The sequence below is a fragment of the Lutjanus erythropterus genome, chromosome 7 (genome assembly GCF_056507025.1).
Source record: "Lutjanus erythropterus isolate fLutEry1 chromosome 7, fLutEry1.hap2, whole genome shotgun sequence".
Lineage (NCBI taxonomy): Eukaryota > Metazoa > Chordata > Actinopteri > Lutjaniformes > Lutjanidae > Lutjanus > Lutjanus erythropterus.
This window is the reverse complement of record NC_139323.1, coordinates 31,801,297-31,814,575: the sequence shown is the minus strand read 5'-3', so window position 1 is coordinate 31,814,575 and position 13,279 is coordinate 31,801,297. Positions and strand designations below refer to the sequence as shown.

The following is a 13,279-nucleotide window of genomic DNA, read 5'->3' as shown; positions in this document are numbered from 1 at the left end:
CACCCACTCTTGTGAACTTCCATTGGCAATCAGATCAAAGACAAATGCATTTTTAAAATAATTTAACCTTAATCCCACCACTTTTTTCTTTTTTACTAGTAGTACTTGGAAAGTGCAGCAGACAGCTTCAGTTTACAGCTCTGTAGTGACCCGTATCGCCACTGTGCTGAAAGAACTGACCTGTACCTAATCTGAACTCTCTTGTTGGGGTGTGTAAAGTAACTCAGAGAAACAGGGAAACTCCAGATTGCATGACCATGATTTAAACACTTTGATGATGAACCTCATATTCCACCAACACGTCAGAAGCGTGACGTATGTCTGACTTCTTTTTCCCCAAATATGTCGAACTTTCTGAGCAGGACAATAAATCTGCTGCCTGACACACACACTCACACACACACTGATATAAATAGGTCTGCCTCTATCACAGTGGGATGCTCAGCTGTTCTGGTGTAAACACATACAAACGCTCACACGTAGGTGGACTCAGTCAACTTTGTCCTTTAACCCTTTACTGGAAGCTCTCTCTGTACAACTTGCCCAGGATTAACAGCTGAGACAAAATGAAAACAGACAAAGTGTGGTCTCCCAGTGATATTTAAAGGACTAGAGATTGAATCTTTAGACTAACAACAGCAGGGGCACAGTCAGGAAAAGACCCAAACACATGCACACACACTCACTGCAATTTATCTCTTGCCAAAATCCACAGAACACCACTGCAGTACTGGAACACCACACCTGATAGCACCTCATAATGAATAATAAATGAATGTATCTGTGTTTGGTTCATTGCATTGCTCGCTCAAAATTTCCCAAACTTTTCCAGATGACATTTCAGGGAAAAACGATGCAGACGGGACAGGCTCTGATTGGACAGAAGACAGAGGGGATGATGGGTACTTACAAACTGCCTCTTCTGGGAAGGCTCAGCTCCTTCTGAAAGACACAGACAAAGAAAGATAATTATTAAGATGGCCATTTTCCAGCCAGTTGGTGAAAGATATTACCAACAATGTTTTTATGTCAAACAGTGCAGCACTTGTGTCATTATAAAAGTTCAGTACAGCGGTTTAACCAACAGGTGTCACTGTGACATAACTTGTGCGGGCAGCTTCAACATCAGACCTCTTGTTTTTGGACCAGTGAGGTGTTTTAAGCGTGTTATTGTGCCTTAAAGCACCAAGAATAAGACATATTCTGTTTTATGAACTTTTTGGTATTAAGAAAACTAATTTTTAATGTAAGTGCTAAAAATACACAAATAAACAAATCTAACAAATGTGATGATTCAAGTTTATTCATAAGGATAAATCCCTTAAGATGAACTATCTCCTTTTCAGGGGGTCCTAACATACAAAACAAGGAAACAAAAAAAGAGGGAAAATGATGAACAATGAACAATTCAACAGACACACCACAACTAAGATAACAAACCCACAAACATCAGAAAGATGAGTACATGGGTGAGAAAGCCAACTAGATTGCCACAGTGGGGCCGTGAACAAATGCTTGCCCTGCATAAATATATAAGACAATATAAATATACTTTGTATTATATATGTGTATAGAATATACAGTGTCTTCTATAGTGTATATATGAAAGACAGATAGATCAGGGTTTCTGCAGGTTTCAACAAGTTGAATTTAAGACATTTCAAGATCATTATGAAGGTAATTAAAGACCTATTTCATGTCATTACTGGGAGAAAAGTATGTTAATTAATCTACTATTAATTAATTAACCTCTTATTAACCTCTTATTGAAATCTGCCAATCTAGATTCCATAATGTACCTTGTATTTTCCACACTTGAAGGTGGAGCATGAATCTGATCGAGCTACATGGTTTCTATTAGTGGTTAGTGGGTCCATGTTGGTTTCCTTTTATAATTGTTCCAGTGTGATCAATACAATTTCCTAAAAACACATTTTAAAGCTAGACCAGAGTTAATGAAGTGTGAACTTCATAATCCAATATATTGTTATGACCTGTCAAAATCAAATTTAAGACATTTTAAATGCCGAAAATGCAGTTTATTGGACTGCAGACTTTATGAGACTTTTTAAGGACCCATGGAAACCCTGATATTCTCTTTTAAGTTTTTTCTGACTGTAGGAATGGAGAAAAGGTATTGTGTGCATACAATGCCTCAACTGATATGTTGAGGAATACGGTAGCTGAAATTATTGAAAGTTCACATACAAAGATGCGTTGCAGCCAATGAATGTGTCTTCCTATGTTGAGTGGAGGTCATTAATATCTGTTACAGATTTCATTCCCACATATGGAACTCAAATAATAAAGCCCGGTGACTTCAGTCAATGCTTCTTCACTTTGAATTTGAACACAGATTCCACAGGACAAAGTACAAAAGGTGAGTTTGTTTTCTGCACCTGAGCTGCAGCTTCTACAAGTAGCCACACGGGGGCAGAGGAGTGCCATTATAATCATCATGAGGTGGCAGACAGCTTGATTTATCACCAGACAAACCTGGAAGCTCCAGACTTATGAAAAACAACCACCCTGACACCTTTGCATCTGAATGTGTAAAGACGTTTTGACTCTTTTGTTGCTATGGCAGCAGCAAAAACAAAACCGAAAGAAAAGGTTCTGAAATGTCTGCATTTTGGTTTGCCTGAAACAGTGCAACACAGAACTCATCTGTACACAACCTGTAACCTGCAGCTCCTAGAAACACTTTGAGACAACAGACCACCGACATTACAGCCTTCCTGGAGAGCACCATCTGGCCAAAAGCACTAATCAGTGTGTGTCTGAGTGTGTGTGTGTGGTATGTGTGTGTGTGGCACATGGATGTTGAAACCGTGTGTTGCCAGGTTCCTAAAGTAGGTCAACAGCTGGTTCAACTTCGAAAAACATCATTAACACCTTCATCAGCATCCATCGGAGTGAAGAAAAGTACAGCAACACTTCATTCAGACTGAGCAGTTAACACACACATGCACGCACACACACACAAATTTAAACTACATCATATTTTTTATTTCATATTCATTGTTCTGTTCTTTTTAGGAATAAAACTGATTATTTTCATTATCAATTAATCCGTCAATCATTTTCATGATTTATCAATTAGTTGTTTGGTCCAGTAAATGTCAGAAAATGCTCTGCTGCAGAGGGCAGGACAAAATCTTTCATCAATATCATTATATGAAACTAGATATCTGTCTTATATTTAGGATATCGTAATATCCTATTTGTTTTTGGTTTTTAAATCTGTATATCTTGACTTTCATCAGCCCATCTGCAATCAGATAACCTTAATGGTTATAAAAAGGCAGATGAAAGGTTTTGATATTACAATTTGAATCGTAGGCTACTCACTAGTAGTGAATAATGATTTAAAAAGTACTGAAGTAGGATATATAGCAAAATGCATTTTGAAGAATGATTAAAATTAGAGCTGTAACCATTATTTAAGTAACCAACAACTATTCTGATTAGCAATTAACAGGGTTGAGTCTTTCTTTCAACCAAAAAAAGAGAAAATTCTCTGATTTCAGCTTCTTAAATGTGAATATTTTCTGGTTTCTTTAGTTGTCTCAATCAGCGAACTGAATACATTTGGGTTGTGAATAAAACAAGACATTTAAAGGCATCATTATGGTCTTTAGGAAACACAGATAAACATTTTCTGACATTTCCTGGACCAAACAACTAATCAATTAGTGGAGACAATGATGGACAGATTGATAGATTATGAAAATAAGGGTTAGCTGCAGACCTAATTAAAATTACAGACTAGAAAAAAAAAACAAAAACAAAATAACGCAGGTCTAATTAAGTTAAGTTTGCAAATGCAGCAGCCTTCCAACAGAACGTGAAGAAGAATAAATAGGCTAAATAGGCCATGGATAGAAAGAGGAATGTCATGCCTTGTTCATTTATGATCATTAAAAAACATTTATGTTGGACTGGTGTTCAAAACGACGCTGCTCTTTGATTAATTAGAGCTCTCTGAGCATTCAGCGGTGAGTTTTCTGGCTTTGTTTCAAACTTGTTTTCATCTCTCCATCACACGTTCTGTCCGTCACACACACTGGAAAACACTCCTGTGCTCCTGCGTGGGACGACTGTGTCATCAGAGTCAAATAAGTTCCTCTATCTCTTCATATCTCTGTGTGCTGATAAGCTAATGGACATAATGGAGTTTAGCTGGAGCACAGTGAGTGGGTGAGTGACTGCATGGCAGAGGTCTGCACTCTTAGCAGCATGTGTGTGTCTGTGTGCATGTTTGTGTGTGCTATGATAACATAAATCAAAATTTTGCTAGTTTTTATTTGGCCTTCCTGAAACAAACAGCCAGAAACTGACCAATTAGCTGCTGTTGTGTGTGTCCTGTCAGTCTGACTGGACCCAGTGATTCTATTAGTCCTGTGAACAGATGCTGTCCAGACCCAGAGGGAAGGGAAATGGCTCAAGCATCACAGAGGAGGAGAGGATGCGACCTTTTATAATCCTCTCTGCTGTTCATCTCCGTCTCCTGCAGGCTGCGTTCACACTGCAGCTCTTAACGATTTGTTACAGCAGAGCGGTGAGAGTTTCCTCTGCCCACCTGTTCATCTGCTCTAAAAAATGCCAGATCTGATTACTCTCAAAACAAGGACAAAACTTTACAGCTGAGCCAAACACAAACAGGGCAGGATGGCAGAAGGTGGAGGTAAGATGAAGTTTAGTTAAAGAGACAGGGACGCACATGATGATTTTTGGACCAATCATTGCAAAGACTGAGCTTTTACACAAGCCATGTAGAGAACTACTCAGCCTGTTGTGTTCGGATGTCCTCTGATACTCACACAGAGCTCTGTCTGAGAAAAAAAAAAGTCCCTGATGATGTCATGGTGATGTCATCTAGGTCAGTGGTTCCCAGTCTTTTCTACTTCCTACAAAAAAAAAGCTGAGCCCCTCCAGCCCACACACACACACACACACACACACACACACATACATACACACCAAAAGAGTAAGGGATTCACTCCAAAGCTTTACTGTTGTAAGTCAGAAGCGTTTCCACTCTTGGAACCTTTTCCTTTGATAAGTGTCTCTTTTCTAGTATAAGCTTAACATTTTTTCTTGCAACAATCCAGCAGAGTAGCTTATACACACTCACTCTTCCCAAAAGAAGAATAATGATTCATTATCGCAGAGCTGGAGACGTCTCAGTGGCGTGGCCTACTCAATACCTTACTATTTATCAGTGAGGATATAGTTTTGTAGAAATTGTGATTTTAGTTAACCTCAAGGCTGACAGAACCTCCTGTGATTGTTGTCATCTCCTGAGGGGGGCCTGGACCCCAGTTTGATAACCAATGCAGTAGGTGATCTGGGCTCAGAGACTAAAAAGAATCACAAATATTCTCTTTCAATACTCTCAATTAAAGTTTACTTTAAGTATATGTATCTGGCTCTTTGTCAGTTGAATAAATTTGCATATTTGTTTGTGATGCTGATGGGTTTGTCTAGCTTTTCACCCCACAGTCAAACAACTTCTTCTATGCTTTCAAAGCCCCCAGGAAACAACAACAAGGTTAGTGATAGCAACCTACAAGTTTAAAATGGCAAATTAGCACCTGTATCGCTAATGGTATTTTAAATTTTAATGCCAGGGTACACCTCCCGAGGTGCAAATGTTCCACCAAAAAACAATGGAATCCGATCTCTACATCCTGGGCTTAGCTCCGCCTAAGACAATTGTGATTGGTTTATAGAAATGCAAACAAGGAAGGGTGTTTCTTTCCTTTATAGCAGAGTATCAGTGTGTGGTCTGCTATGCAAGGCCACAATTCTCCAAATCCACAATTCGATATGACTTTCAATTTGAAGGTCACAATTTGATCGAAATGATCAATTTAGACTTTTTTTCTTTTCTTTTTTTTTAGCACTGATGCTTTTGCCGTTGTCAAACTATTGAGTTTTGATTTGTAAAGATCAACAGAACATTGGTTTGTATGGCTTGACAACTTTAAAAACATACTGGTACTAAGTGACATATTGTTATTTTTCTTCAGACAGGCACCAAACTATAAAAACATATTTTATTTTCATTAGATGGTCACTTTCTAAATGTAACAAATCATTGTTGCCATTTCTTACTACAATTGTATCCATAGTCACTGTACACCTTACATTTTTGGGTTATTTGTAGTAAGTTAATTTACTGATTCTGTGTTCCTTATTAAGCCTTATTAAGTATGAGGGTGGTGCCATGTGTGCAACAGTTTTGTTGACCCTGCTGTGAAGTAGTTGGGTGTACTGTGCTGTCAGGCCATTTTGGTGAAGATTAAGTACACAAAGAAAAGTCGCAGCAGCTTGCTACCAAGAAAAGAGGGTTACAGACTGGTAGCAGCAGTGTTTTTCTTCATCTTTGGATTAATTAGCTTAGGCATTCAACTAGTTTACGCCTGCAGGGACTTCTTGGACAGCGGCTGGCAGCGGTCTTCAGGTGCACTCTGTGCATTTATTTCAATTTTTCATGGACTTGCATGGAATTTTACGGACAGTTTCCAAAGTCTCTGCAGGTCATTAGTGGATGATGTTGAGGACAGCGAGTCTCTCACTGATGATGACAACGCGACCAAAGAAGAAGGTAAGCATCAGCAAACGCCTTGAACTCTGCATCATGGCGGTTTTTTAGATGTATGCTTGTACTGAGTGGCTACTTTTCGTGACGTGGTATCGGGTATGGGGTATCAGAGTAGTTTTATGAGTACAAATATGAGTACATGAGGACAGTATCGGACCGATACCCAATGCCGGAATTGGTATCAGTGCATCCCTACTTAAAACTAAAACAAACACATATTATTCAAAACATTGTATTTTTATGTGTTAAAACATGTTTTTGAGGGTATCTTTAAGACTAGAATCTGACAGCATAAATATATGCAGGAAAAATAATAAATAAAATGGACAAACAATACAATAATAAAGATAATAATAATAATAATGATAATGACAATAAACTGGCAGTAGTCTACGAAATCATTTTTAAAAACTGACAAACTACAAACTAACACAAAAATTGTGTGTTTCATCCCTCTCACCAACTTGTTAACCTTCTCCTCATCACCTGTCTCCCCCCTCTCTCCCACATGCCTCACCCCCTCACTTTGACTCTCCTGTCTGGCTGTACAACAGAAATAAAAGACAAGAGAACCAGAGATGGGGGAGATTTAAGTACTTTATGCTCGAATCATCCATCCGCCCACACAGATCTCTGTAATGTGAAATGATGCTCGTCTGAAACCCTTGTCTGACAGTTTATTGCATTATCCTGTGTAGTTTTTTTGTGTGTGTTTTTGTGCGTGTGTGTTGCAGCTGCTGCTATCTGAGCCCTGAGGGAGGATGTTCACCCCAGAGCCACCCTGCAAAAATAACCCAAGAGGGAAAGAGCTAATGCCCAATATAAAAACACGCACACATACAGAGAGAGCAGCCTGGTTGTGTTAAACAAACCAAACGGGCACAAAGCGAGCTGTGATGAAATTATCTCTGGTGATGGTGAGGATAAGAGGAGCAGAACACAAAGCCTGAAGCAATCCACCCGATGGAATACAGGCATCAATAATACGCTTTATGGCTGAGAGAGAAGGAAGGAGAAAGAGGAGGGTAGGAGGGTAACGTGATTAGAGAGATGGAGTGAGACAGAAGAGGGCGAGAGGAGGTAAAGAAACCAACAGCTCAGTCTAAACTTGTAAAGATGTGACGTCAGAGCCGGATGATGGAGGCGTTTTGGGTCAAAGACATATTCTTGATTGACACAGATTGAGTTTTGCAAGCACCTTCACCCACCTAGCTCAGAAACACAACCAACCAGTGACCAATGAGCTGACTCAGTTAGTGCAGTTATATGCACTTCAGTCTGTCACAGTGCTTTCTGATTAATTAGAATTTCAACACATCTATAATGTAATTTTCAGGGCTGAAACCTTGTGGTAGATTGGTCAGTCGATATGAGTTCAGACAGCAAAAGCCTAGGGATGAAAGAAAAGATCAATATGTAAGAGCAGTAATGCTTTCTTCTATTTAAAATAATTCCAACCGAAGTCCAACTAAAACTGAAGCTTACAGAATAAGCTCAATACGTCTGATTAAGTCGGTTTCAACCACTGACCATTTGACATGACTTGAAATTTTAAATTCAGAAAGCCGCTCTGGGAAAGTTGCTCAATTATCCCTCCAACACACACACACACGCACAAAGATTAGATCAAAAATCAGGAAGCATCGCCTTGATGCACTTTTCCAGATGAAAATATAATGAAAGGCATGGTCACTATTTGACTATGAGGGGCTCTAATAAGTGAATTTCACAGTATCCAGGTTACCACATGTAAAGCTACTAACTGACTGACCAGCATGAACAGCTGCTGCAGGTCCAGACGGTGGAGGCTGTCAAGCATTAACTCTGTATCCACGGTAACCTCACACTGCTGTGCCAGGTTTGTGATTGACAGCATGACAAATGAAGCATCAGACACACACACACTCACACACACACACACACACACACACACACACACACACACACACACACACACTCACAAAAGTGATGGTTAAAACCAGGCTGAGCAGACAGTGTCAGCAGGTGTCAGAGGGAAAGAGCTCAGATTCTCTAACAAACACACAGCAGACAGGAGAGGTGACAAATAACTAAACAACAAACACTGTCGGGTGGAACTGAGCCCAACGTGTCTGTCCCTGCATGACCCAAAAATCCTGACTTGTTGATTGAGTGTCACTCTGCACTGCCAGACCTCTCCTTCCTGTTGCTCTGAGGCCCAGTGTTATCACCCCTTTTCACCCAGTAAACCTATTATAATGATTTATATTCATGGAACAAAGACAATCGATACACTAAAATGGGTCTTAGCTCTGATAAATAAGTCTATTTGCCTTGTGCTCTCTGCAGCGTGCAGCCAGTATTTCTCTGACAGTTTGCTCAGATTTTTATCAGTAATGTCACGTTTTAATGATCACTTACTCGTGGTAAATGAACGCTTGCTTACAGCTCGCAAATAACAGGACAGTTAATGTCTTGGCTTGAAGGAGTGACTTTCTTTAGCTGAAACAAAAGCTTAAAGGAATAGTATGCAACAATTCATAGAAAAATAATCTCTTTCACCCATCACTTGTGACCCACAGCATGTTGTTGGTGGTGACTGTATCTGCAGAGACCCTGCCTGAAAAAATGGTCAAAATCCAAGTTTTTTATTTTTTATTTTCTGGTTCAGTTCTGGACAAAACAACACATCTGAGGATCTCATCCTGGGCTTTGGGAAACACTGACTGACATTTTTCACCATTTTCTAACGTTTTATACACCAAGTAACAAATCAATTAATCAAGAAAATAACTGACAGATTAATCAGCAATTAAAATAATTGTTAGTTGCACCACTAGGGACGATCCCACACTCACACAACATGATCATACAACACTCAGCCGACACAAACACATTCAGCAGCATTTAACCAAGAAACAGGCCTGAAGGACTCGAGAGCATCATGAGAATAAATGATCTTCTGTGTGTGTATTTGTGTACAAAATGTCTGAGTCTACCATCTATAGACTTTGTACAGTACATGTGTTTCTGTGTGTGTGTGTGTCTGTACGTGTGTGTGTGTGTGTGTGTGTGTGTGTGTGTGTGTGTGTGTGTGTGTGTGTGTGTGTGTGTGTCAGGGGGTGTATTTAGCTGTTCCACCCAGGGGCCCAATCATAATAACATGTTTTAGTCGAGCTAAAAACATGCAATTAACAGGAGGATGCAGGGGAGCCGAGCTCCACCGGAGACAATTAGAGCTGCAGCAGCAGCCGGCAGCCGGAATTCATTATCAACACTGTGAATACTGATGAGAAAAAAGTGACAACAAAGAGACTTCACGATGACACACACACAGACGCACACAGGGCAGAGGCTCAGAGAGGCTAATGAAAAAACACTGATATTCAGTGTGGAAATTGTCCAGTATATTACATGATACATGTAGAGCAGAACAAGAAGAACAAAGTGATCTATTGTTACAGGAAAATTACAACTTTGGTGAACTTTGAAATGATTATGGCATAAAATTTTGCTTTTAACACTGAAAATAAGACCAATTAAATTGCTCCAGTTAATAAATTTGCTTGTGGATGCAGCATTTCCGATGCAAACCACGTCAACAGCACTGACCTTTGAGGGACCAAAGAGCTGTACAATCCAAAATGAAGATCTATTGTACCATCCATTTTTATGTAACTAAGCTGGCATATAAACTAATCGTCAAAAGATATGTGGCAAGACTGCAGGGGTTGGAGGTGCAAATTGTCCGGTTAGGAACTGACAAACTACTTTGGTAGCTTAGTATCAGCATTTAGACTGTTAGTTGGACAGAAGCACCAATCTGAAGATGTCACTTTGAGATTTGAGAAACTGTGATGACAATTTGTCACAAACTGTAGACATTTTATAGACTAAACAATTAACTGTGAAAATAATTTAGAGAACAATCAATAATCAAAATATTTGTTACCTGCATCCCTAATTCCAAATTACTTTCAGTTTTAATGAGGTCTAATGTGCTTTTGTCATATTGTATTTATTAATTAATTTGAAAAACTAATGAAAAGATATTAAAAATAAGTAGTTGGCACATTACACAAGTAGAAGTAAAAAACGCAGGTCTGAGAGACAGTTTTTTTCAAAGCCATCACATAACCACTCTGACAAACAAACACTCACACAATTACCCTCCCCTGATCACTTCACAGCAGCCTAATTCCTGTTTGTACAAACCAGCTCAGCTGCTGATGATAAACTGACCCGTTTGGTGGAAATAAATCTCAGCAGTGACTCAGAAGGACAGGGAAAGGCCTTGCAGGGATGCAAATTGTTACGCTGCCATATGTGGGATTTAGTTTCTGTCATTATTTTTAGAATTTCTGCTGTGTTAAGAGACTTGAGACTGAGTAATGATACAGACTTTGCTGTGCTTAAATAGTTACAGGAATCTGCATTAATTACAGTAAGATGTATTAACCTTTCAGTGGGTTGGTACAGAGTGGAACAACAGCTAAATATCTTCGTTAATCTGGATTGGTGAAACAACTGAGTAATCTACAAGTGTGGAAAACTGTGTCATTTACATCAAAACAGACGAGTTACTTACTGAACTACTGTATATTCTCAAATAAGCCAGTTGTCCAAAAATGAAAGCTGGCTGCAAATAAAAGCTGGGTAAAAACACCACTGTGGGATAGAGGAATAGCCTGTACTATAAAGACACACATGGTATATTTAGAATAATACACATTGTCACAGCAATTCTAAGTTGATAATGTACATTTTCAAAGATTTTCTCTTTTCAACAGATATACTGTTTTCATGCAATCTGCAATTAAAATAGCATCTACTTTGTTGTTTTTGAGGTGCTGTTATTAGAATTCATCTCTTCCTGCAGATGTTTCTCTTTTAAAGTCTACCAGGAAAATGAAAAGGTCTTTCTGAACAGCAGGAATGCTTTTAACGTAAAACAGCTGTGCAGGAAGTTTTAAAGAGTTTAACTGACGGATTCTTCATTCATATCATCACAGCCATCAAGACACGTCATTAGCCACAGACAAGCGTGTTAGCTAGCTAACGTTCCCTCGGATGCAGTGTCACAAAATGGATCGGTTTTCGGAAGGAGGTCCACTGCAAACACTGCAAAAATGAAGAGATGACACTCCTTTTGAAGTAAACAACAAAAAAGTATAAGATTGTTTTCACTCTAAAAAAAAAATCGTCTTCTACATCGACGTGATGAACGACACTCATTACGTTGGAGACTCATGTGAGAGCAGCAGAAAATGAAAATGCAGCGCTGGAGTGAAATACAGCCGCTAACAACAACATAAAGCTGCTCTAAGTGAATGAGCTAATTGTCTGGCGGCGTTCTGAGGACACGAGCAGCGTCCTAATGAACGTTAACGGCCGCCAGGAGAGACTCTCCACCACAGAGAGGGGCCCACTGGGACCAGTAAGGCTCTAATAGAGGGGTGTGTGCGTACAAGTGTCTGTCTTATGAGTGTGTGTGAGTGTGTGTTTGGGGTATAAGGGGCATAAGGGTGAGTGTGTTTGTGTCCCAGAATAACACACTTTACCATCAAAGTGCACCATAATTCGCCTGGGCCACACACTGACACATTAACACAACTAATCTCCATTACTGGGCAAGAAAAGTGTGTGTGTCTGTGCACATGTGTGTGTGTCATCAGGGGGATCACATCCATTTGCGTTGGCTTTTAATCTTCTAAATGAGCAGATATAACTCTCCCTACACTAATGCCACTAACAGCCCATTATTGTATGTGTTTGTGGTGATGCGTAGGTGAAGGAGGAGGACAGTCATTATATAATTGTTATAGATTTTGTGTGTGTGTGTGTGTGTGTGTGTGTGTGTGTGTGTGTGTGTGTGTGTGTGTGTGTGTGTGTGTGCATTTTCTATCATTACTGTGACTGACTGAAGTGACTCTTAGCTGAGATAAGTGCAGCTGCGACCTGTCAACTTTAAATCTTTTAGGTGACATAATTTAGGGATGAGCAGCACAGAATTGAAGGCAGATGACTTTTTTTTTTATCAGCAGCTACTTAAAGAAAATCTGAGCTGACAGCTGAGAGCTAAACTCACTGAAACCCACAGTATAGGGGTCTTCATCACTGCCTTGTCTTTCACTTCTCTGGTTACATGGTTTTTTTTTTCATTTACATCTGGTAGCAGGGTCATTTGTGTTGGGACTGTGTGCTGAAGTATATGAAGAAATATCAGACTTTTAAACACTAAAAAGGACAAAATAATGGTAAAAGAAGAAAGACACACTAGCATATTTTGCAGGACTGCACAATTAATGCAATATTATCGAAATTGCAGTATGGCTAGTTGCAATATCCAAATGGCAGAACCAGAACCAATTCTTTGAAAAAGCAAAAATGTGTGAGAAAACATCATTATAACGAAGGATTGTAGTACTGCAGAGATGGCCTGGCCTATACATTTTATTCTCCAGATTAATGAAAACATATTTGTTTTGTACAGACCCCAACAAATGTCACATCATGACAATATTTTAATAATATTTAAAAAATATTTTCAGCAAAAATAAAAAAAATATATAATACAAAATTATTTCATTATCTTTCCCACTAACTGTATCACATACCACAATCTCAAAATAATCACAATATGATTTTTTTTTAAACTATATTCTTCTCATAAATAAATCGTGATCAAAA

At 39.1% G+C, this 13,279-nt stretch overlaps 1 protein-coding gene across 1 annotated transcript in view; it reads right to left on the bottom strand.

Moving 5' to 3' along the window:
• Positions 1–13,279, bottom strand: part of mast2 (microtubule associated serine/threonine kinase 2) — a 210,555-nt gene that overhangs the window by 79,835 nt on the left and 117,441 nt on the right. Inside the window, exon 4 of the mRNA XM_084723557.1 lies at positions 911–942. Coding sequence (XP_084579683.1) covers positions 911–942 — 32 coding nt within the window. The remainder of the gene's footprint in view (positions 1–910; positions 943–13,279) is intronic.